The 24,464-nt window shown below is 47.9% G+C and overlaps 2 protein-coding genes across 24 annotated transcripts; one reads left to right on the forward strand and one right to left on the reverse strand.

The window, feature by feature from the left end:
* Positions 1–661: 661 nt before the first annotated feature.
* On the reverse strand, positions 662–23,067 carry IL23A (interleukin 23 subunit alpha). Of its 2 annotated transcripts, XM_055359371.1 has the most exons (5): positions 22,765–23,067; positions 3,989–4,039; positions 1,548–1,646; positions 1,235–1,381; positions 662–1,129 (listed from the first exon to the last, which is right to left on the reverse strand). In XM_055359371.1, exons 1-5 carry the CDS (start codon positions 22,795–22,797, stop codon positions 968–970), a joined length of 492 nt encoding a protein of 163 aa, XP_055215346.1. In that variant the 5' UTR covers positions 22,798–23,067; the 3' UTR covers positions 662–967. The 2 variants fall into 2 exon arrangements, with proteins under 2 accessions (XP_055215346.1, XP_004053423.1); XM_004053375.4 differs by lacking the exons at positions 3,989–4,039; positions 22,765–23,067 and adding an exon at positions 1,867–2,638.
* PAN2 (poly(A) specific ribonuclease subunit PAN2) lies at positions 7,021–23,774 on the forward strand. 22 transcript variants are annotated; one of them, XM_063694628.1, is made up of 27 exons: positions 7,045–7,194; positions 7,395–7,569; positions 7,848–8,243; positions 12,083–12,252; positions 12,366–12,486; positions 12,652–12,729; positions 13,094–13,361; positions 13,766–14,108; positions 14,316–14,412; positions 15,267–15,386; positions 15,593–15,712; positions 16,006–16,134; positions 16,222–16,421; positions 16,530–16,678; positions 16,802–16,908; positions 17,117–17,215; positions 17,331–17,404; positions 17,506–17,653; positions 17,957–18,100; positions 18,233–18,292; positions 18,546–18,636; positions 20,692–20,849; positions 20,949–21,092; positions 21,226–21,435; positions 21,532–21,625; positions 22,272–22,469; positions 23,067–23,774. In XM_063694628.1, the coding sequence occupies exons 3-27, from the start codon at positions 7,962–7,964 to the stop codon at positions 23,099–23,101; spliced, it is 3,639 nt and encodes a 1,212-aa protein (XP_063550698.1). In that variant the 5' UTR covers positions 7,045–7,194; positions 7,395–7,569; positions 7,848–7,961; the 3' UTR covers positions 23,102–23,774. The 22 variants fall into 22 exon arrangements, with proteins under 22 accessions (XP_063550699.1, XP_055215329.1, XP_063550702.1 ...); XM_055359355.2 differs by having other exon boundaries at positions 21,226–21,405; XM_063694633.1 differs by having other exon boundaries at positions 16,530–16,666.
* The last annotated feature ends 690 nt before the right edge of the window (positions 23,775–24,464 follow it).

Below are 24,464 nucleotides of genomic sequence, written 5' to 3' on the forward strand. Positions count from 1 at the left end.
ATCACCTGAGGTCAGGAGTTCAAGACCAGCCTGACCAACATGGTGAAACTCCATCTCTACTAAAAATACAAAAATTAGCCAGGCGTGGTGGTGCGTGCCTGTAGTCCCAGCTGCTTGGGAGGCTGAGGCAGGAGAATCGCTTCAACGTGGGAGGTGGAGGTTGCAGTGAGCCGAGATCACGCCACTGCACTCCAGCCTGGGCAACAGAATGAGACTCCATCTCAAAAAAAAAAAAAGGGACTCCAATTGTCCTTTGAGAGGAAAGTCCCATTATTCTGGGATATTTATCTTCATTTCCCTGGAATGCCCTGCCTGCTCAAAACTGAACTCTGACTTTTGATCCTGCAATGATCAGGACTCCCGTCTTTGATCAGATATACTCTTGGCCAAGAAAGCAGGGAAGGAGATACTGGATCAGGGAGCAAGTGACCCTTAGGTATGATCCCACTTCCTAATCTGGTAATCCCATTCTGCTTGCTCAGCCATATAGGAATTAATACTAAAGAGATCCCAGTTATTCTATACACCAGGGGGTCATGAGAAAATATCATTCTCCACCATAGCCCTTCAGAATAGAAGAAAGGGATGCATATTGTAGTCTCTTGGCCTTATTTTTCCATCGATTTCTCTTTCCCAATTGAGCCTAGAAATTAGACTCATATAGCCACAAAAATAAGTCTTTATTGAAAAAAGTACATAATTCAATATAAATACAATAAATAATCCTCCCCAAACTGTCCCCAGGAGGATAAATAATCCCCAAATTTCCCTTCCCATCTAATAAATACTCAACCTTATCATAGGTCAGCATCACATGTCAGTCAGTATTGGTAATTTTCAACATATGCAGGTCCCACTAAAATTAATGGACTAATTAACCTGTTGGCTCACAGGTGCCTGGGGTGGTAGATTTATCTTGGCCTTGCTGGGCCATGGAGATCTGAATGCCATCCTTGAGCTGCTGCCTTTAGGGACTCAGGGTTGCTGCTCCATGGGCAAAGACCCGGGCGGCTACAGCCACAAAGGCCTGGAGGCTGCGAAGGATTTTGAAGCGGAGAAGGAGACGCTGCCATGGCTGGCTGGGACTGAGGCTTGGAATCTGCTGAGTCTCCCAGTGGTGACCCTCAGGCTGAAAGGACATAGGACACAGTCAGAGAAGACTCTAAACCCTTAACCCCCAACCCTCTGTCTCTGACACCTGCAAGCCCCCATCCTCCACGCCCCTACTTCATACCTGCAGGAGTTGGCTGAGGCCCAGTAGGGAGGCATGAAGCTGGCCCACAGGGCTATCAGGGAGCAGAGAAGGCTCCCCTGTGAAAATATCCGATCCTAGCAGCTTCTCATAAAAAATCAGACCCTGGTGGATCCTTTGCAAGCAGAACTAGGGAGAGAAGAAAGCAATGAAAGAGGACACCCTCTTCCTACTCCATTCACTGAAGACTCACCCAGTTTCTTACTATTTTCAGACACAACTTCTGGTTTACCATGGTACCCAGCCATGTTCTCAGTCCCCTCTCCTTCATCGCCCAGCCACATCCCAGTGGTACCTGACTGTTGTCCCTGAGTCCTTGGGGGTCACAGCCATCTCCACACTGGATACGGGGAACATCATTTGTAGTCTCTTCATCTTCCTCTTCTCTTAGCTCCTGGAATGAAGGAAGAGGTGGAAAGAATGAAGAAGTAAGATAAGCACTTCTGAAGCCAACCTGGACCCTCAGGCCCATGACTCTCCCAGGAACCCTACTCTCTTGTCTTCTCTTACTCCCTAATGGCCTTCAACCCTCCAGCTTCCACTCAAGGTCACGGTCTTCTGCCACAGCCTTGGAGAGCCTGGACTCCTGTTAGGCTCCAGGGGCTGCCACTCACCATGTGTCCCACTAGTGGATGTGCACTCCAGGCCAGTGTGCAGAGCTTCTGTGAAAGCTGCTGGCACTGAGCCCAGGCAGGGCTGCTGCCCCCAGGCACAGCTCTGCCCTGAGATGTCCAGGGCAGCAGCAACAGCAGCATTACAGCTCTGCTCCCCAGCATCTTTTTGCCTTCTTCTCAAATCTGGCTGGCTCTGCGCCTTGCACCAGTCCTGGTGGAATCTCTGCCCACTTCCACTTGCTTTGAGCCTGATTCTCTCTGTTCAGCGCGTCTCTGGTTTGGTTCCCTCAGTTGTTCACCGAGTTTGTAAGCTGCTTCCTGTTGTTTTTCTCCCTTTGTCTCTGAGTCTTTTAAGGTCCCTGCATTGTAAGGCCCGCCCTTTATACCAGCAGGTGACTCACAGCAGGTGGGATTCCCCTCCCTGCATCATCCCCCTCTGTGGAGAGCCCAGGTATGCAGCCTCAGTTCCAGGGGAAATGAGTAGTGTGGTTGCTGTGGCTAGAGGCCTGGGATGGGACACATGTGTAATGCTCTCCAGGAATCGAAATAGCTATAGAAGGGGCGGGGATGGGGGGCGCAGCGGGGATGGGGTGGGAGGGGTAAGGGAGAACAAATATTTAAATTAATCTGGTCTCAAGTTCCTTCCTGTTTGATCTTTCCCTGATCTTTTTGCCTCTCAAAGCTATACCCCTACCCCACCCCAAACCTAATTTCCTCACTTCCTCCTGCTTGAGGAAAAAGCAAAACAGAGAAACATTCATTCATCTCCCAATAGGATGGTGAGCTGTTTGCAATGAAGTTTGATTCCTACCTGATGCCCCCTATTAGGAATAAACGGGCTTCTTTTTCTCAGTTGGAAACAGCATTATTTCAACTGGATGGTCCTGGTTTCATGGGAGAGAATGGGCATGAAGGAACTTGGAGAACTGGGAAGCCAGTATGAGGTCTTATTGCTCCCCATTTCAGGCCTCACAGTGGAGGTTAGAAAGCCTCTTGTGGGAAGAGGGTTATTGACTAAGAACCACCTGACTCCTCAACCCTAGTGGCCCAAGATTTCATAGGCTCTATAAGAGTTGGATGATGTTTTTTTCAGGACTAGTGCAAATAAGGCCTGGAAGTTCAACTTAGACATTCCAGCACCTAGTCCCATGGCCTCATTCTGACGTCATCCAAATTGTTCTGGGACCCTCCACTGGGGTCGGGGCAGTCCCAGTTTTGGACCCCATGGCTAGGAAGCCCAGGAGTTCTGGGTAGTCGAAGGTGCAGTGTCAATGACTCTGGCTGGTCCTTCAGCTTGTTGCATCCATGGGTAAAATCCACTGACACCGATTTCATCACCCTCCATGATGCAACATCGAGTGAAACAGCTAAGAGTGTGAGGCTGGGCGTGGGAGTGGAAGGTGGTCCAAAGCCGGGACTGCCCCGACCCCAGTGGAGGGTCCCAGAACAATTTCGAAGACGTCAGAATGAGGCCATCGGTGACCACACAGCTGGCTCCCAAAGCCTCCCCCAAGAGGTTGACCCTTTTCTTCTGAGAAACTTGTCCTGAATGGAGGTCTCCCTTCCCTTAGAGCTATTCAAAACTGCCCAATGACACTTCTGGTTCAAATATTATGATTCTGTAGGTATGAGCTGAGAAAAGAAAAAAAAATATTACGATTCTAAATTAAATCTACCAAGGGCCGGGTACAGTGGCTCACACCTGTAATCCCAGTACTTTGGGAGGCCAAGGCAGGCGGATCATGAGGTCAGGAGTTCGAGACCAGCCTGGCCATCATGGTGAAATCCTGTCTCTACTAAAAATACAAAAATGAGCCAGCATGGTGGCGGGCGCCTATGGTCCCAGCTACTCGGGAGGCTGAGGCAGAAGAATCGCTTGAAGCCAGGAGGCAGAGGTTGCAGTGAGCCGAGATCGCGCCACTGCACTCCAGCCTGGGTGACAGAGCAAGACTCTGTCTCAAAAAAAAAAAAAAAAAATGGAACTCTACCCTTTAGATTAAACATTTCCGGCATCAGAGAATTATCTGAGTTTGGGTGAGAACTGTTTTGCCTCTCTCCCTAATAAGGTGGACACAAATGGAATAAGGAAAGGGGAGGGGGCAGGATAGGGAGTTCACCTTACTTGTGTACGTCTCCTATGTTCTTCCCATCTCTGGTCCCCATTCTGGGAGCCCTAAAAGATAAGAGATGAAAGAAAGATGAAAAGGAGGAGGAAGTAGAGCCTGGGGGATGGGATGAGAGGGACAAGGGTGAGTTGGAGGCACAGGGCTCTGCCTCTTTGTTTCACTTCCTGGTGCTGCAGGAGTTGGGTAGGAAGAAGGGTTGGTGGGGAGATTGTGGGACTGTTGCGTGGCACGAACTACATCCAGGGCTACAACTGACCTGGAGCTATAAGGAGCCCTTGACGTCAGCTGGGCCTAAACCGTTATGCAAATCGCATTCACAAGACACTCCTAGGCAGGTCTTTCCAGTTGTATGCCTAGACTCCAAATCAGTTAAAGTTCCCCCAGGTGGTTAATAATGATGGCTAATATATCCAACTCTCGCTTAATGCCAAATACTTTGTCTAAGCACTTTACATGTACTAAACTATTTAATTTTCACAACAACCCTTTAAGGTAGATACTGTTACCCTATATTACAGAAGAGGAGGCTGAGGGGCAAAGATAAGCAATTTGCCCAAGATCACAGAGCTTCTAAGTGGCTAGAATTCCTTTTTTTTTTTTTTTTTTTTTTTTTTGAGATGGAGTTTCGCTCTTGTTGCCCAGGCTGGAGTGCAATGGTGCCATCTCAGCTCACCATAACCTCCGCCCCCTGGGTTCAAGTGATTCTCCTGCCTCAGCCTCCCAAGTAGCTGGGATTACAGGCATGCACCACCATGCCCGGTGGCTAATTTTGTATTTTTAGTAGAAACAGGGTTTCTCCATGTTGGTCAGGCTGGTCTTGAACTCCCAATCTCAGGTGATCCACCCGCCTGCGGCCTCCAAAAGTGCTGGGATTACAGGCATGAGCCACCACACCCAGCTTAAGTGGCTAGAGTTTTAATGCAGACAATCTAGCATCAGATCCTGCATTCTTTTTTGTTCTTGGTTTTTGGGGGGTTTTGTTGAGACAGGGTCTCACTCTGTCACCCAGGCTGGAATGCAGTGGCACCATTTCCGTTCACTGCAACCTCCACCCCTGGGACTACAGGCACAAGCCACCATCCCGGTCTGGATCCTGAATTTTTAATCACTGCATTACACTGGATACTGTACGCCAGGTATGGTGGCTCATGCCTGTAATCCCAGAACTTTGGGGGGCTGAGGCAGGAGGATGGCTTGAGCCTAAGAGTTCGAGACCAGCCTGGGTAACGTGGCAAAACCCCACCTCTACAGGAAAAAAAAAAATTATCTGGGTTTGGTGGCCAGTGCCTGTAGTTACAGCTAGTTGGGAGGCTGAAGCGGGAGGATCGCTTGAGCCCAGGAGGTTGAGGCTACAGTGAGTGAGAGGGCCAATGCGCTTAAGCATGGGCAACAGAGTGAGATCCTGTCTCAAAAAAAAAAAAAAAAGGCTGGGCGCGGTGGCTCACACCTGTAATCCCAGAACTTTGGGAGGCCGAGGCAGGCAGATCACGATCTAATATTACTGTATTAGAAAGAGTAATTACAGCTGAGCTAAATAATCTATGTCATGGATGCTCTTGTGTCTCCTCACAGTATCCTTTTTTCTTTTTTTTTTGAGACGGAGTTTCGCTCTTACTGACCAGGCTGGAGTGCAACGGTGCCATCTCGGCTCACTGCAACCTCCGCCTCCCGGGTTCAAATGATTCTCCTGCCTCAGCCTCCCAAGTAGCTGGGATTACAGGCTCCCGTCACCAGGCCCGGCTAATTTTGTATTTTTAGTGGAGACGGGGTTTCTCCATATTGGTCAGGTTGGTCTCGAACTCCCGACCTCAGGTGATCCGCCCACCTTGGCCTCCCAAAGTGCTGGGATTACAGGCGTGAGCCACTGCGCCCGGCAGACATGGATTATTTAGCCCAGGTTATTAGGGATCTGTAACTCTCATGGGTCTGTTAAGTCTTTCTCAATTTGAGACCTCAAGATGGAGATTTCTTAAAGTGTAGGAACTGTCTATGTTTCTCAGCATCCACCTTTTTCGGAGATTCTATATCTAATGACCTGCGAAGTCAGATCAAATCAGTTTGAGAGACCATCTGTGTTTTTCTCTTGGTCTAGGCTCTAGGTAGGACCTCTGACTGGGTATAGGACCCCACCCCTCTGAGTCCTAGAAATTTAAATTCTTGGTTCCTTTAATGAAGGTCTATTTACCAGCCTTTACTGAGAGAAATGTTATAGAATTGAATCCTCCATGAGGAATGTTTCCCATCAGAGTCCCTTTATGTGGCCTTTAGAAACAGTAATAACAGCTGAGCTAAAGTGCTCTGAGACATCTCACAACCTAGACCCATTTCAAAGTAATTAAAGTTCACAGGACCCACGAATCCTTCAGAATAACAAGTCCCAATTTGCCATACTCATCCCCCTCTGAGGGATAACGTCCAGCCAGCCTCAAGAGCTAGGGGAATTTGATAACCAGGGGCATCTTGTTACCCGGGAATGTTACCAGGGTCTCTGGGGAGGGAACAATCACGGATGGAAGTTTCAGATGGATGCCTGTAGAAGATGCAGCCACTTGGACTGTGTCAGGAGTCCGGCTCCCGCTTCCTTTTTTTCTCTCCCATATCTGGAAATAATAGGAAATGCCAGCGAGTTTTGGGGGCAACAGGGTCAGAGGTGGCGGAGTGGCTCACTAGGGCACCGCAGGAAGAGGAGGTAGACTAAGCCCCGCTGGGAATACCCAACAGCGACTCCTAGTGCTTTGCCTTGGGTGTCCCTTATTTTAGAGTTCCTAAAGTTATAGAAAGCATAAAAGTTTGGTTTTCAAACCTAGACGTAATTTTGTTCAAGAAGACTAAAAACAGAGTTACTTTTTAACGCCACCCAACAAGTCCGGCGTCTGGCTGCGTTTGTCCCACCAGCGCCCCGTAACCTCTTTTTCCGGCGCGTGCGTCACACGCTCTCTCCTGGAGTCGCCGTACCTGGCTCCTTCTGATTGGCTTAGATGCGCCCGGAGCCCTTCTGATTGGCTTAAATATGCCCCGAGGCCTTCCTGATTGGAAGACGCGCCTCGGAGCCCGGTCCTTGGCGCCGTAGTGGTTAGGTTGAGCCCTAGGCGTGGGGGAGAACTGGGGAAACTGGAATTTCCCGCGGAGCTGACAGCGCTTGCGCTCCCCCTACTCGTTCTAATTCCACGCGCTCCAAAATATCCGCCATGGAGAAATCTTGGTAATGACCCATTCCCCGTAAGCATCCCAGGAACACATCTGACCCTTGCCCTATCCCCCTCCTCACCGCTGCCATGGGAGAATTCTAGATAACCGATTTCTCTGGTTCCCCCAGAGAATTCTGGGTAACTAGCCGTTTCCGTCACCTTCCCCTGCCCCCGCCCCAATTGTGGGTAACTGGCCATTATTGTTTTCCTCTAGAGAATCCTGGGTAGCTATTGGAGAGGATTCTAGGAAACTGACTTCTCGTTCTCCCCACCGTCCAATCCACCCGTCTTCACCCCCAATTCTGGGAGAAAGCACCGTAGATCCCTCTACCTAACTCCAACCCCCGCAATTCTCGCTCCCTTCACCTGATGATTCAGGGCTGAACAAGGCAAGTGAGCAGTCCGAAGTGAGAAGAAAGGGAAGTCAAGGATTAGGTTAGATAATGGGGTGGTGGAGAGTACAGAGGGCCCAGCGGAGGAGAGATAGGGACAACAGTTCTACCACCTCCACCCCCACTGCCCATCCCTCCCCCGCCTGCTTCATCCTTTGGCTGGCAGTCTCATCCCTCATGCCTGCCTCATCTCCCTCCTGCCCCCATAACCTAGAAGACCCTAAGTACCAGTACCTGGGCCTACCCTTGACTCAGCTACCTCTTTCCCCTTACAGGCCAGGATGTCCATTCTAGGCCCATCGGTGCTGTCTTGCTGAAGGTTGGGTCAGGCATCTAAAGGGACTGTGGTAAGGGAGGGTGTGACACAGGTGTAAGCTGCCATCGTCATCATGAACTTTGAGGGTCTGGACCCTGGACTGGCAGAATATGCCCCAGCCATGCATTCTGCCCTGGACCCTGTCTTGGATGCCCACCTGAACCCAAGTCTGCTACAGAATGTGGAGCTGGACCCAGAGGGAGTGGCCTTGGAGGCTCTTCCCGTCCAGGAATCAGTGCACATAATGGAAGGTGTCTACTCTGAATTGCACAGCGTGGTGGCTGAAGTGGGTGTACCTGTTTCCGTCTCCCACTTTGACTTGCACGAGGAGATGCTGTGGGTGGGGAGCCACGGGGTAAGAACTGTACCCCTTTGTGAGGGTTGAAAGATGTTGAAGGTCTTTATCTGGTCTTAACCCAAGGAAGCTGCTTTGCAGATAGCCAGTACCGAGGAGTTGTAGTGATGAGACAGCTGGGTCTGGTTGGAGGGATAAAGGGAGAATCTAGGATCTAGGAGTAAGTGACATATTCTTTCTCAGGAGGCATCCTTTTTTTTTTTTTTTTTTTTTCCGAGACAGGGTCTTGCTCTGTCGCCTAGGCCAGAGTGCAATGGCATAATGTGATCATGGCTCACTGCAGCCTCAATCTCCTGGGCTCACACAATCCTCCCACTTTAGCCTCTCAAGTAGCTGGGACTACAGGCATGCGCAACCAAGACCAGCTAATTTTTAAAAAAATTTTTAGTCTTACTATGTTGCCCAGGCTTGTCTCAAACTCCTGAGCTCAAATGGTCCTCCTGCATAGAGCTGCCAAAGTGCTGGGGTTACAGGTGTGAGCCACGGCACCTGGCCAGCATCCCACTTTTGTCACAATTGCCCATCCAGTGTTTTGATTTATCTTGATAGTTGTACCCATCACTTAGTCTGTAGCCATCCAAATCTAATCTCAATTGCTGTTGCCCCACCTTTCTATTTTTATTATTATAGAATATTTAATGAATGATTCTGCATATCTTACATTGAATCATTTTGTCTTCTCTGGCTGATTTTAATATCTCTCAGAGCAGTTATCAATCTTAATTTTTTAAAATCTGTACCCGTATTGCCAATATGCTATGGTGCCCAAAGACTTTGTAAGAAATACTGTGCTGTCCGGCCGGGACCAGTGGCTCACACCTGTAATCCCAGCACTTTGGGAGGCTGAGGCAGGCGGATCACGAGATCAGGAGATCGAGACCATCCTGGCTAACATGGTGAAACCCTGTCTCTACTAAAAATGCAAAAAATTAGCCGGGCATGGTGGCAGGCGCCTGTAGTCCCAGCTACTCGGAAGGCTGAGGCAGGAGAATCGCTTGAACCTGGGAGGCAAAGGTTGCAGTGAGCCGAGATCACGCCACTGCACTCCAGCCTGGGTGACAGAGCGAGACTCCGTCTCAAAAAACAGAAAAAAAAAAAAAAATGCTGTCCTTCATTTACTGATTGACTTCTTAGGTCATGAATTGTTTTTCCATTAGAAGGGATGAATTTTTGTGTGTGTGATTCATTCAGTTTAATAGGCAGTGTCTACTGCTATGCTAGGCACTGTGAATAAAGCTAAATAAAACATAATCCTTGCCCTCAAGGAGTTTACAGGACAGTGAGGTAAAAAACATATACAAAAACAGATAATTTCATGGTACTAAGCGCCAGTGTGAAAATCTGTACTGGATGCTGGACAGGATGGAGAATAGTCAGGGCATCGAGGAGGAAGTAACCCTTGAACTGAGTCTTGCAACATGAGTACAAATCAGGTGAAAAAGATGGGAAAAGGCTGTCTTAGCATAGGATAAACAAAGATTCCCAAGATACTACAAAGCTTGCTGAGTACAAAATTCAGGAACTACAAGCAATTAGGATTTACCAGACTGGAAGAGGTAGACATTTATTCATTCAACCAGTGTTTTTTTGAGCCACATACTAGGTGTCAGACCTTGCTCTAAGGTCTAGGTTTGGAATAAGCAGTAAACAGAAAAACATTACAATACATCAGGTGTTGATTAGTACTGTTAAGAAAAATACTGGCTGGGCATGGTGACTCACACCTGTAATCCCAGCACTTTGGGAGGCCGAAGCAGGTGGATCACCTGAGGTCAGGAATTAAAGATCAACCTGGCCAACATGGTGAAACCCCCGTCTCTACTGAAAATATAAAAATTAGCTGGGTGTGGTGGCGGGCTCCTATAATCCCAGCTACTTGGGAGGCTGAAGCAGGAGAATTGCTTGAACCTGGGAGGCAGAGGTTGCAGTGAGCTGAGATCACACCACTGCACTCCTGCCTGGGTGACAGAGCAAGACTCCGTCTCAAAAAAAAGAAAAAGAAAAATACAATGAGACCAGGCACAGTGGCACCTGTAATCCTGGCACTTTGATAAGCCAAGGTGGGAGGGTTGCTTGAGCCTGAGTTCAAGACCAGTCTGGGCAACATAGCAAGACCCCATCTCTATTAAAAGAAAAATACAGTTGAGTAAGGGGGTTGAGGTAATGAAGGGTGGGAAATGTTGCTATTTTGTTTGGTTTTGTAGTGTTTTGTTTTAATTTTAATCTTTTTTCCTAATGGCTCTTTTAGAAACAATGTTGCTACTTTAAATAGTTGGTCAGGAGTTCTCTCTGATAAAGTAACATTTGAATAGAGACTTGGATGCAGCACCAAAAAGGGGAACAAAGAGGCAGAGCTCCACGCCTCTAACTCATCCTTTTGCCTCTCCTTTACTATTCTAGGCCCTCTAGAAGGGAGGGAAGGAGCCATGCAGATATCTGGGGAAGGAACATTCTAGAGAACTTCATATGCTGTGTTAAAAGAGCTTGGACCTTGGACTTGAACCTTCAGGCCACTGAAGGGCTTTTTTTTTTTTTTTAGATGGAATCTCACTCTGTTGCCCAGGTTGGAGTGAAGTGGTGCCATCTCAGCTCACTGCAACCTCTGCCTCCCAGGTTAAAGTAATCCTCCTGCTTCAGCCTCCTGAGTAGCTGGGACTACAGGTGTGTGCCACCATGCCCAGCTAATTTTTGTATTTTTAGTAGAGATGAGGTTTCACCATGTTGGCCAGGCTGGTGTCAAACTCCTGGCCTCAAGTGATCCACCTGCCTTGGCCTCCCAAAGTGCTGGGATTACAGCGTGAGCCACAGCACCCAGCCTCAGATTTGGGAAATATTTAGGAAGCAAAATTGGCCGGGTGCGGTAACTGATGCCTGTAATCCTAGAATTTTGGGAGGCCGAGCCAGGTGGATCACCTGAGGTCAGGAGTTCGAAACCAGCCTGGCCAACATGGTGAAACCCCCTTTCTACTAAAAATACAAAAAATTAGCTAGGTGTGGTGGTGCATGCCTGTAATCCTGGCTACTTGGGAGGCAGGAGAATTGCTTGAACCTGGGAGGCAGAGGTTGCAGTGAGCTGAGATCGTGCCATTGCACTCCAGCCTGGGCAACAAGAGTGAAACTCCATCTCAAAAAATAAATACATAAATAAAAATTTTAAAAAATCCTTGGTTATCTAGTGGTTAGGAAAAAAAATACATAGGACTTGACTGTCAGATATATGGCTTGGTCAACTAGGTAGATCTTGGTACCATAGAGAATACAGTAAGAAAAATAGAAATAAAAATGGTGAATTTAATTTAGGATGTCATGAGTTTGAGGTTATGATGGGATGTTTAAGGAGGTTTAGTAGTTACCATCATCATCTTGGTATCCATGTGGGATTGGTTCCAAGATCTAAAGATACCAGATACCAAAATTCAAGGATGCCTAAATCCGTTATAGAAAATGATATAGTATTTGCATATAACCTTATGCACATCCTCCCAGATGTGAAACATAAGAAAGCCAGCTGGCCAGTAGAGAATTGGACCATGTCCCTGACCTTCTATGTACTGTTCTAACCAAGTGAGCCATTACCTATTCAGCAGGGTCATTGTGAGGACAAAATGAGGTAGAGTTTACAAAAATGCTGTGTAACACATTAAACAAACATAAGACAGTATTATCAGTGTCTTTATCACTAAGATTGACTGGTTCCTAGCCTTTTGCCCCAGTTGCTCCTAGTCACAAAGGCCAAGCAAGAAAGGATCAAAGCTGAGCCATGTTCAGTCCCTGACCTGGCCGTAGGGTGGCCCTTGCCCCTCCACTCTAAGTGTCTCTGTTGTCTTTGTCCTCTATAGGGCCATGCCACTTCATTTTTTGGCCCAGCCTTGGAGCGCTACTCATCCTTTCAAGTCAATGGCAGTGATGATATTCGGCAGATCCAGAGCCTGGAGAATGGTATCCTTTTTCTCACCAAGAACAACCTCAAGTATATGGCCCGTGGGGGCCTCATTATATTTGATTACCTGTAAGTGGCTTCTCAGCTCTGGACTAGGAATGAGGATGCCTCATAGGGTGGGAAGGCTAAGGGATTGGCAGCTTGTAAGGCCTGGGCCCCTTAGCCTTTCCTCTCCCCACCAGGCTGGATGAGAATGAGGATATGCACAGTCTCCTACTGACTGACAGCAGCACTCTACTCGTTGGTGGGCTGCAGAATCACATACTAGAGATTGATCTTAACACTGTCCAGGAGACTCAGAAGGTACAAGCTTGGGGCAAGAAAGACCTATGTGGGGTCTAAGGTTGTTGCGGGGGCAGGGTATGCTTGGGCTGGTAATGTGCCTGAGATGTGGGTGTGACCTTTCTGTTCCCTTGGTCTGTGGGAAAAATCATTCTTCTCACTGGTTTTTCCTGCTTCTCTCTCCAGTATGCAGTAGAGACGCCTGGAGTCACCATCATGAGACAGACAAATCGCTTCTTCTTCTGCGGCCACACGTCTGGCAAGGTGGCCAAGTTCCATTTCTCCTCCCACTGCAGGGCCCTGTTTCACTAGATACCTGATTGGGATCTGCTTTCCCTTAACTCTGGGGTGTAGTTGGATTGGAGGTGAGGGATGAGTGGAGTGAACTCACTTCCTACTCAGTGATGTTCTACTATGAGATTATTTTGCAGCTTGATGTTTTCTATGATAATGAAGTCTCCCTGAAGCCCCTTCTGGCTCTGGGCTTCTCTGTTTGCCTTTTCTGTGCTTTAACTTTCCCTGTCCTAAAGCCCTAGTTCCTTTGGTAGGGACCCCACTGGGTTAGGTAGGTGGCAGGTATTTTTCCTGATAACAGATTTTGCAGATGACTGAATTTTTTTTTTTCTAGGTTTCCCTGAGAGACCTCCGTACTTTTAAGGTGGAACATGAGTTTGATGCCTTCTCAGGAAGTCTGTCAGACTTTGATGTCCATGGCAACCTGCTAGCTGCCTGTGGCTTCTCCAGCCGCCTCACCGGCCTGGCCTGCGACCGTTTCCTCAAGGTGTATGATTTGCGCATGATGCGTGCCATCACACCTCTTCAAGTACATGTGGATCCTGCCTTCTTGCGCTTCATTCCTACATATACTTCTCGTCTTGCTATCATCTCTCAGTCAGGTATGAAGGGCATATGGGATTGGGTAGGAGGGATCGATGAGCAAAAGAGAGCTAGAACAGGAAGGAGTACTCATCCTGAAACCTCTTTGTTGGGGAAAGAAGTAACCTTTCATCAGGGTCCCAAGGTTTTACTTGGGTTTGGCCAGAGATTAGAGCTTTTATTTTCTTGAATATGAGGAACATGGAAAAAGGTAAAGATAAAGTAGGCAAAATAACTGTAGAATTGCTCTTTGCTGAGTAGCGAACCATCTGTGGTTTATGGAAGGCATGAAGTGGCATTCTGTCTCTAGGCATGGATTTGGGGCCCATCTTGTCCTGAAATCAGGGGAAGAGGATAGGAAGGGCATAAGAATATGGCTCCCTTTCACTTTCTAGGGTTCAGTGGGTTTCTTCCTCCTTTGTAGGGCAGTGCCAATTCTGTGAACCCACAGGCCTGGCCAACCCAGCAGACATCTTTCATGTGAATCCTGTGGGGCCTCTGCTAATGACATTTGATGTGTCAGCCAGCAAGCAGGCTCTGGCCTTTGGGGATTCTGAGGGCTGTGTGCACCTCTGGACTGATTCCCCGGAGCCTTCCTTCAACCCCTACTCCCGTGAGACTGAGTTTGCTTTGCCGTGTCTCGTGGACTCACTGCCTCCTCTGGACTGGAGCCAGGACCTGCTGCCTCTTTCCCTCATCCCTGTCCCACTCACCACTGACACACTTCTCTCTGATTGGCCTGCTGCCAACTCTGCTCCAGCTCCCAGGTTGTACCCTACCTCTGGGCCAAAAGGCGGGAGGGACAGGCAAAGGGCCAAGATACCAGAATTCTCTGCTAGCCCTGTTATTATTCTACTACTTTCCTGATTTTTGTCTACCTTCAGTATTTTCTTTTTCTCTGGACCCCTGGGGATTGGGGAGTGGAACGGTGTACACCACAACTCTTTAAGTCCTAGAACTATACTGGATTGTAGGCGAGCACCACCCGTGGATGCAGAGATTCTGCGCACCATGAAGAAGGTGGGCTTCATTGGCTATGCGCCCAATCCCCGCACCAGGCTGCGCAATCAGGTGTGTTCAGAGTGGAGGGTCAGCCCCGACCCTGGCCCACTGAAGTTTCTCCTATCTTTTTCCTTTACTAGTCTTTCTTTTGTTTTTAGATCCTGTTGGTAACCAACCAAATTGATGGAACTATGCTAGGTGTTAGGGAGGATTCAAAGATAGAGAAGCTAGGGTCCTTGCTGTTAGGAAGTTTAGTATTTGGTTGGTGAAGAGAAGACAGCCATATCAGAAATTACGTTCTGTTGTTAAATGCTGAAGGAATGTCATAAGCATTTAGTGCCAGAGCTGTTTGGAGGAAAAATGTTATTCCAGGCTAAAGTGACCAAGGAAGGTGTAATGAAAGAGCTGGGTATTAAGCTGGAAAGGTGGGATATCAGTTAAGTAGATAGTAACAGAGGAGAATATCCAAGATGAGAGAAGAGTGTTAGTAAAGGTCTCGAGGCATAAATGCAAAACACATATCTGAGGGGGACTATATGAGTATACCAGTCTGGCCGGAGTAGCTGTTGGTATTGGGATGTAGTGAGCGATTAAAATTAGAAGTGGCCAGATTGCGAAGCTTTGAACACCAGTCTATAATAGAGAAAGTAATACACAGAAAGCAGCATTCTGCAAAGGTTAATTTGGTAGTGGTGTGCTGGACAGAGTGAATATAGGGAGACCAGTGTGGACGCCATCACAGTTGTCCATCTGTGCTGAAGCAGAGTGATGGCAGTGGAAATAGAAAGGAAGCAGCGGATGCTGAGAATGCTATGAATATAGAAGGTTCAGGACTTGGTGGCTGTTTCAATGTTGGGATAAATGAGTGTGAAGCCAAAGATGACAAGACATCCAACAAGGTTACCTCTTCCTAAAATCCCTAGATACCCTACAGACTCAAGGAGTCAGACAGTGAATTTGACAGCTTCAGCCAGGTCACTGAGTCACCAGTAGGACGAGAAGAGGAACCACATCTCCACATGGTTTCTAAGAAATACCGCAAGGTGCTGGGGGACATCAGGGCCTGTGGGATGTGGGGAAAGGTACCCTGGGAAGGAAGTCATATGAGAAAGGATTGAAGGACTCAGTCAGGAGGCCTTCAACTACCACCCTGGACCCAGGAGGAAGGCTCTAGGAAAGGCTGTGGCTACTGGAAAGATTTGGGGACTCTGAGAATATCCTTGTCTTGCTCAGACAATTTCTACCTTAGGTGACCATCAAATATTCCAAGCTAGGGCTGGAGGACTTTGACTTCAAACACTACAATAAGACCTTGTTTGCTGGATTAGAGCCCCACATTCCCAACGCCTACTGTAACTGCATGATCCAGGTAAGGGTTGGGTATTCCTATAACTTGAACGTGCCTGCTGCTTTTCTTCTTCCCTATGGCTCTCGACCCTGCTCTTTCCAGGTCTCCTCAGCCGTGTTCTCTTTACCATGGTCTCCTCTACAATTCTTTCTTGCCTCTACAACTTTCAAGTCTCCTCTGAGCTCCACTGGTTTGGTGGACTCACTGCTTCGGTGGACTCCTGCTGTGTATTTTCCACCAGCTCACTTAACCTCCATATTTCTCCTCACCCCCAGGCCAGTTTCCTACATCAGTTCTTCTGCTTTTCCCTCCAGGTGCTCTATTTCCTGGAGCCTGTACGCTGTCTAATTCAAAACCACCTTTGCCAGAAGGAGTTCTGTCTGGCATGTGAGCTGGGCTTCCTGTTTCACATGTTGGACCTCTCTCGTGGTGACCCTTGCCAGGTCAGTACTTGGAGACACTTAAAATGGAAGGGGAAGGAAGGTGGACACAAAAGACAAAATAACCCCTTTCCACCAACACATTTCCAGGGCAATAATTTTCTTCGGGCATTCCGTACTATTCCTGAGGCCTCAGCCCTTGGTCTAATCCTGGCTGACTCAGATGAGGCCTCAGGCAAGGGCAATCTGGCCAGGCTCATTCAGAGGTGGAATCGCTTCATTCTCACTCAACTGCATCAAGATATGCAGGAGCTGGAAATACCACAGGCTTATCGAGGTGCTGGAGGCAGGTATGAAATCAGGATAGAAATAGTTAAAGCCATCATGACAGGCCCCTCTGTGATTTAAAAGGTCTCCTAACTTCCTCAATGTGCATATATCATCCTCTCCACTCTTAGCAGCTTTTGCTCATCGGGGGACTCTGTTATTGGGCAGCTCTTCAGCTGTGAGATGGAGAACTGCAGCCTCTGCCGCTGTGGCAGTGAAACCGTGCGAGCCTCATCCACCCTGCTTTTCACACTCTCCTACCCTGATGGTAGCAAAAGTGGTATACCCTTCAGCTCAGTTGGGAAGGCTCCCCAAAATGTCCTGTAGTATCAGGGAGAGGGTGTTGGGGACTAACTGTGGGTAGAGGGGAGAACCAGGAGTATAGCATCTAATTTTCCCTCAGATAAAACTGGGAAGAACTATGACTTTGCTCAGGTGCTGAAGCGAAGCATCTGCCTGGACCAGAATACACAGGCCTGGTGTGACACCTGTGAAAAGTACCAGCCCACGGTGAGTGGACTGTTGGACTGGACTAGAGTCCTGGCCCTGCCATGGAGATTCAGCCACTATCCCATGTGGGGCTGGCTCTGTCAGCACTGCCATCCAGGGATCTCTGGTGGAGTGAGGAATCCCAGTTTGAAGACACAGACCCAGCTCCCTGTCCAGACTCCTTTTCCTGTACATTCCCTGCCATTCCTTGTTTGTTTCTTCCTGTCAGATTCAGACCCGCAACATCCGCCATCTGCCAGATATTCTTGTCATCAACTGTGAGGTGAACAGCTCAAAAGAGGCTGATTTCTGGAGAATGCAGGCTGAGGTAAGGACTCAGACTAGAAACAGGGCTTCCGGAATAATTTTTCATTTTATCCCCCTTCTGACTTCCATATATGATTACATTCCTGAAGAACTGGATGTTTTTCTTCTGTGTTCAGGTTGCCTTCAAGATGGCAGTAAAGAAACACGGTGGGGAAATCTCCAAGAACAAGGAATTTGCTTTGGCTGATTGGTAGGTGCTGTCTTGGGAGCTGTCAAAGGATTGAATTGCCCAGTGGTTCCTCTTATCAAGATCTCTTTCGGAACAAATTTCCAATTCTTCTGACCTGATAGGAAGGAACTAGGGAGTCCAGAGGGTGTGCTGGTGTGTCCCTCCATTGAGGAGTTGAAGAACGTCTGGCTTCCTTTCTCCATTCGCATGAAGATGACCAAAAACAAAGGGCTGGATGTTTGCAATTGGACTGATGGGGATGAGATGCAGGTTGTTGAAAAACCGGGAAGAGGAAAGGGAATAAGGGAGAGAAGGTGGGGCAGAAGGTAAAGGAGGGCAGGGGAAGGTGAAACTTAGCAGAGGGAAAAGGAAGAGAATAAGGCCTAGTATTTACCTGTTAGGGGATTTTCCATAGTCACTCAGTTCAGTGTTGGGGTCCTAGATGGGCTAGGATGGAGATAACCCACCCTGGTCCCCCATCCCCTATACCCCCAACTCCCTGTCCTCTGTCCCCATTCCCCTCCCTTCCCCATCCTTAAACTTAGCTTAGCAGCCTGGGTACCCCCCTCACAGTGGGGCCCAGCCAGGGCAGAGGAGGAGCATGGTGTCTGTGTGTATGACCTGATGGCTACTGTGGTACACATCCTGGACTCACGCACAGGGGGCAGCCTTGTGGCTCACATCAAAGTTGGAGAGACCTACCACCAGCGCAAGGAGGTGAGTGAGGTTGTAGAGGGCGGGAACACTCCTGGGATGGCCACAGTGAGTCCCAGATCTGTCCTTGAGTCTGAGACACAGTGGTCCAGCCATCACTTTGTATCGCCACAGGCTTTCTTTGTATTTCCATAGGGCGTTACTCACCAGCAGTGGTATCTGTTCAATGACTTTCTTATTGAACCTATTGATAAGGTTAGTTGCAACATGTTCTGTTTCTTCTTTCATTTCCCCTTTTCCTAGCATCCTTATCTTTAGGGCTCTATAGAATGCCAGGCAGATTCAACAGGGAGGGAGGAAGGAATCCTCAGGAATAAAAACCATTAGCACTTAAAAATAGCACCTGAAAAAAAACAAAAACTAGCACCTGAGTCCTGGCCTCCGTCTGAAGTGGAGAAAAGGAAAAGGGTGATATACATTAGCCATAAGTGCTTTTTCTCTTCTATAGCATGAAGCTGTGCAGTTTGACATGAATTGGAAAGTACCTGCAATCCTTTATTATGTCAAACGGAATCTCAATTCCAGATACAACCTGAACAGTAAGTGCTACATAGTAGACCCAAGTGTGTGGACAGTTTAGATTGGGCTTCAGGATGAGATCTGGGACATTGCTTGCAAGTACTTAGGATTGGTAACCAGTGTTAATATTTCTGGAGATACTAAAGAGATTCCTGCTTATCAGACCTTAAATTTAGAAGTGCGAAATCCAGCCTGAGCAACATAGCAAGATCCCATCTCTTTGAAAAAAAAATTTTTTTTTTTTTTTTTTGAGATGCCGTCTTGCTCTGTCACCCAGGCTGGAGTGCAATTGCGCAATCTCGGCTCACTGCAACCTCTGCCTCCTGGGTTCAAGCGATTCTCCTGCCTCAGCCTCCTGAGTAGCTGGGATTACAGACGCCCACCACCACACCCGGCTAATTTTTTTGTATTTTTAGCAGAGACAGGGTTTCACCATGTTGGTCAGGCTGGCCTCGAACTCCTGACCTCATGATCTGCCTGCCTCGGCCTCCCAAAGTGCTGGGGTTACAGGCATGAGCAACTACACCCAGCCTAAAAAAAAATTTTCTTTTTTTTTTTTTAATTAGCCTAGTGTAGGCCAGGCACAGTGGCTTATGGCCTGTAATCCCAGCATTTTGGGAGGCTGAGGCGGGCAGATCACTTGAGCTCAAGAGTTCAAAACCAGTCTGGGCAACATGGTGAAACCCTGTCTCTACAAAAAATACAAAAAGTAGCTGGGTATGGTGATGTGCTCCTGTTGTCCCAGCTACTTGGGAGGCTGAGGCAGGAGAATCACTTCAGCCTGGGAGTCGGAGATTTCAGTGAGTCAAGATTGCATCATTGCACTCCAGCCTGGGTGACGGGAGTGAAACCCTGTCTCAAAAAAAAAAAAAAAAAAAAATTTAGCTGAGTGTGGTGGCATATACTTGTGGTCCCAGCTATTGGAGAAGCTGAGGCGGGAGGATCACTTGAGCCCAGGAGGTCAAGGCTGCAGTGAGTGAGCCATGATTGCACCAGTGTACTCCAGCCTGGGCAATAGGATGAGACCACTTTTTTTTTTTTTTGGACAGAGTTTCACTCTTGTCGCCCAGGCTGGAGTGCAGTGGCACAATTTCGGCTCACTGCGACCTCCACCTCCTGGGTTAAGCAGTTCTCCTGCCTCAGCCTCCCGAGTAGCTGGGACTACAGGCGCCTGCCACCATGTCCGGCTAATTTTTTGTATTTTTAATAGAGACAGGGTTTCGCCAGGTTGGTCTTGAACTCCTGACCTCGTGATCCACCCTCCTTGGCCTTCCAAAGTGCTGGGTTTATAGGCGTGAGCCACAGTGCCCAGCCTGAGACCCTGTCTTAAAAAAAAAAAAAAAAAAAAAGCAGCTGTAAGTCTTGAGAGTGGAGTGGAAATGAGATGAGGGGGGGATGTTTGATCAGAATGGCTTAGGTTATGATGTTACATCTAATTATTCTTTTTTTTGAGACAGAGTTTCGCTCTTGTTGCCCAGGCTGGAGTGCAATGGCGTGATCTCGGCTCACTGCGACCTCTGCCTCCCGGGTTCAAGCGATTCCCCTGCCTCAGCCTCCCAAGTAGCTGGGATTACAGGCATGTGCCACCACGCCCGGCTAATTTTTTTTTTTTTTGTCTAATTAGTAGAGACGGGGTTTCACCATGTTGGGCAGGCTGGTCTCAAACTCCTGACCTCAGGTGATCCGCCCGCCTCGGCCTCCCAAAGTGCTGGGATTACAGGCATTAGCCACCGTGCCTGGCTATGAGCTCCTTATTAAGTACCTATTTGGTACCTTTAAACCATAGTTTCTCTGTAACCTTTTTCTGGATTCTGTAAACTAAGGTCCAAGTGAAAATCTTATTCTTTCTTCTCTGTGGTCTTTTCTGTTTTTTTCTCAGCATGTTTGTTGATAATTTTGTGATGTGACCTGCTCTGTCTACCTATCCCATTTATCAGACATGATCTTTTTCTCACGTGCTTTGATTATTGAGGGATCACAGTGAAGACCCAGGGTCTATGATCAGCCACACTGGGCTTCTGTCCCCTAGTCACTTCCCAATCCAAGCCCTGTGTCCTCTGCATTCTTCCTTCTAGTCAAGAACCCTATTGAGGCAAGTGTCTTGCTGGCTGAAGCCTCGCTGGCACGGAAGCAGCGGAAAACACATACTACCTTTATTCCACTGATGCTGAATGAGATGCCACAGATTGGGGACCTGGTGGGTCTGGATGCTGAGTTTGTCACCCTTAATGAGGTAACCAAGACCAAAGGGATGGGGCATTGGAAGAGAACTCTGAGGATATTAGGAGTTGTAAGCATTTCTCTGATTTCCTTATTAACTCTTCTCATGTAGGAGGAAGCAGAGTTACGCAGTGATGGTACCAAGTCTACCATTAAACCAAGCCAGATGTCAGTAGCCAGGATTACCTGTGTTCGGGGCCAGGGACCCAATGAGGGTATCCCCTTCATTGATGACTATATCTCTACCCAGGAGCAGGTATTAGGATATGGAGATGCAAGTGAGGCACACCCTGGTGCTTACTTACAGTGCTCAAGAACCCAGGGAAGAGTGATAGGGGAAGACTCCATCTCACTTCCCGAAAAAGGCTTGTCCTTTTCTCTATTCCTAGGTGGTGGATTACTTGACTCAATACTCGGGTATAAAGCCTGGTGACCTCGATGCCAAAATTTCCTCCAAGCACCTAACAACTCTCAAGTCTACCTACTTAAAGCTTCGTTTTCTCATTGACATTGGAGTCAAGTTTGTGGGTCATGGCCTGCAGAAGGACTTCCGGGTCATCAACCTGATGGTTTGGCAGGGCTCTTTTAAGAGTCTTCTTGTGAGAGTGGGCCCCTCAGGGTATACATTGTGCCTTTAGAGAATGGGGAATTATAGGTCCCCTACCTTAAGTCTCCCCCTCTTTTATCCTTGCCAGGTGCCCAAGGACCAAGTCCTTGACACTGTCTACCTGTTCCATATGCCCCGAAAACGAATGATTTCCCTGCGATTCCTTGCTTGGTACTTTCTGGGTGAGTTGCTCTGCCTTGTAGGCCCCTGCTACATTAATAGCAGAAGCAGCCATTTAAAAAAAAAGAAATCATGTCCTTTGCAGCAACATGGATGGAGCTGTGGGCCATCATACTAAGTGAACTAACTCAGAAACAGAAAATCAAATACCACATATTCTCACTTATAAGTTGGAACTAAACAATGAGTACATATGGACATAAGAATGACATTAGGGACTCTAAATAAAAGTTGGGGTGGTGGGTGAGGGGTGAGGGTTGAAAATTACGTATTGGGTGCATAGTTCACTATTTGCATATTAGGGATACCAGAAGCCCAGTCCCCACCCACCCATGTAACAAACATGCACATGTACCCCAAATCTAAAATAAAATTTAAATATAAAAAATAAAAGCATGGGGGGAAAAGAAAAAGCAGGCAAAGTGTTAGAGGACAAAATGGGAGTAGGGGAGACCCTCAGTTAGTGGTGACAGTTACTAATGGATTTAATTAACTTCAATATCCCTTCTGTGCACTGAGGAAGATGTTTGACAATTTTCCTTAAGGGCAGTCAGGCTTTTTAGTTTTCTGGAGTCAGGTAGGAGTGGGGAGACATGTTCCTACCTCCCTTTGCTGGGTCCCAAACTATTCCACCTTTACTTACCCCAGACCTGAAGATTCAAGGGGAAACCCATGACAGTATTGAGGATGCCCGCACAGCCCTTCAGCTGTACCGAAAGTATCTGGAGCTAAGCAAAAATGGCACTGAGCCTGAGTCTTTCCACAAGGTGCTCAAGGGTCTTTATGAGAAGGGCAGAAAGATGGACTGGAAGGTGCCTGAGCCTGAGGGCCAAACAAGTCCCAAGAGTAAGACCTGGGATGGGACAAGGGAAACTGGACTGGGTGGATTTTGTATTTTGTTTGTTTGTTTGTGACAGGGTCTCACTCTGTCACCCAGGCTGAAGTGCAGTAGCGTGATTACAGCTCACTGCAGCCTCGACTTCCTGGGCTCAAGTGATTCTCCCACCTCAGCCTCCCAAGTACCTGGGACAACAGGCACACACCACCACACCCAGCTAATTTTTGTACTTTTTGTAGAAACAGGATTTTGCCATGTTGCCCAGGCTGGTCTTAAACTCCTGGGCTCAAGCGATCCACTCACCTTGGGCTCACAAAGTGCTGGGATTACAGGCATGAGCCTGAGCGCCCCCAATTGGGTGGATTTTGATTGCACATATGGAGAATAGCACTTAACAGTTTACAAAGCACTTCATCCTTCTAACATTCAGTAAAATACATTTTATCGAAACTCTCCATTAACTATAACTTCCTTTTGCCCAAGTCTAAAATGTTCAGGGAAGGTCCATGCCCTTTTTTCTCTTGCATTTTTCCTTCATAGGAAGTATGAGAAGATGCTTTTTCTCCACTCAGCTTGAATCATGCTTTTGGTTTTGTCTCTGACAGATGCAGCTGTCTTCTCCTCAGTGCTGGCGCTCTGACTACCCTTCCCAAAGAACCACGGCCCTCTCCCTTTACTGTTCTATAGCCCCAGAACTGGGAGATGGCTTCCTAAGTTGGCTATACCTTGTCCACTTCCAGTACTGGACGTGCTCAGAGTCTAGGGTCACAGATGGTGCTATTAATTGAACTGGAACACAGCAGAATTGTTGCAAAGGTTCTAGGAGCCAGATTCATTCCTTCTTCATTCTTTGCAAAACAGTGGTACAGACATGGAGTCTAGAATTGACCCAGATGGAAAGTAATTGGTATTCTTAATATCCTGGGTGACTAATATCCAGGCAGAGAAGCTCCTGGAACCATAACTGTAAGTTCCTAGCTGGCTAGGGATTGAAGTCCTGGACAGTGACAGAGGATACCACAGTAGTTCAAGACTTAGCACAAGTCACCAACTGCTTCAGGGATACCTGGAGGGGCCAGCAAGTAGAGTGTTGGTGGCCCAAGCAAACCAGTGTTGCCAATACCATTGCCAAAAGGGCCTTTGGATCCTGGACAAAGCTTGGCTGCCGGCTTCATTTATTCCTGCTGATGGCTGAGAAGCATCTGTCTTCCATCCCACTCGCCTGTCCCAAGTTTTGTTCCATTTTTTAAAACTTTGTTGTAAACTGCATGTTTTATAAAATAAAAATAAAATATCCTTTGTTATTTATCTCATTAGAGAACTGCTAGTGTGGGTTCTCTGGCTTCAGTCTTCCTCTCCTTCCTTTGAAGGTAAAGGTCCGGAATCCAAAGTTATGGATATGAAAGGGTATAATTAGTTCGGGCGCGGTGGCTCACTTCTGTAATCCTAGCACTTTGGGAGGCCGAGGTGGGTGGATCACGAGGTCAGGAGTTCAAGACCAGCCTGACCAAGATGGTGAAACCCCGTCTCTACTAAAAATACAAAAATTAGCTGGGAGTGGTGGATGGCGACTGTAACCCTAGCTGAGGCAGAAAATTGCTTCAACCCGGGAGGCGGAGGTTGCAGTGAGCCGAGATCACGCCACTGTATGCCAGCCTGGGCGATAGGGCGAGACTCCGTCTCAAAAAAAGGGGAAAAAAAAGGGCATAATTTATGCCTTTTCCGGGCAATGCTGGGTCTTTGCTATAGCTGCCCAGTACCCTAAGTCAGACTGAAGATGTACAGTATGGTTTCCGTTAATTGTGTAAGCCGACAAACTACAGGTCCCAGGATAGTTTGAGACTTGTAGTTGCTCACAAAGATGGGTCCGGTGCTGCGGTGCTTCCTGGGAGATGTAGTTTCCTGGGTATTGAAACCTGGACTGCTCGCTGGCCGGCAGCGCACCGTTTTGAAGGTCCTAGCCCACCTGGGCTGGCTCACGCGCACGACTAGCCGCTCCCATA

This window comes from Gorilla gorilla, chromosome 10, assembly GCF_029281585.2.
Source record: "Gorilla gorilla gorilla isolate KB3781 chromosome 10, NHGRI_mGorGor1-v2.1_pri, whole genome shotgun sequence".
Taxonomy (NCBI): Eukaryota; Metazoa; Chordata; class Mammalia; order Primates; family Hominidae; genus Gorilla; species Gorilla gorilla.

Coding starts and splice junctions, on each gene's coding strand:
- IL23A (XM_004053375.4), bottom strand. CDS start 2,028: ATGCTGGGGAGCAGAGCTGTAATGCTGCTGTTGCTGCTGCCCTGGACA. Junction 1,382..1,547: donor GACTCAGGGACAACAGTCAG/GTACCACTGGGA, acceptor TTCTCTCCCTAG/TTCTGCTTGCAAAGGATCCA. Junction 1,130..1,234: donor GCCTCAGCCAACTCCTGCAG/GTATGAAGTAGG, acceptor ATGTCCTTTCAG/CCTGAGGGTCACCACTGGGA.
- PAN2 (XM_063694629.1), top strand. CDS start 7,962: ATGAACTTTGAGGGTCTGGACCCTGGACTGGCAGAATATGCCCCAGCC. Junction 12,253..12,365: donor CTCATTATATTTGATTACCT/GTAAGTGGCTTC, acceptor TCTCCCCACCAG/GCTGGATGAGAATGAGGATA. Junction 15,713..16,005: donor ACTGTAACTGCATGATCCAG/GTAAGGGTTGGG, acceptor TTTTCCCTCCAG/GTGCTCTATTTCCTGGAGCC.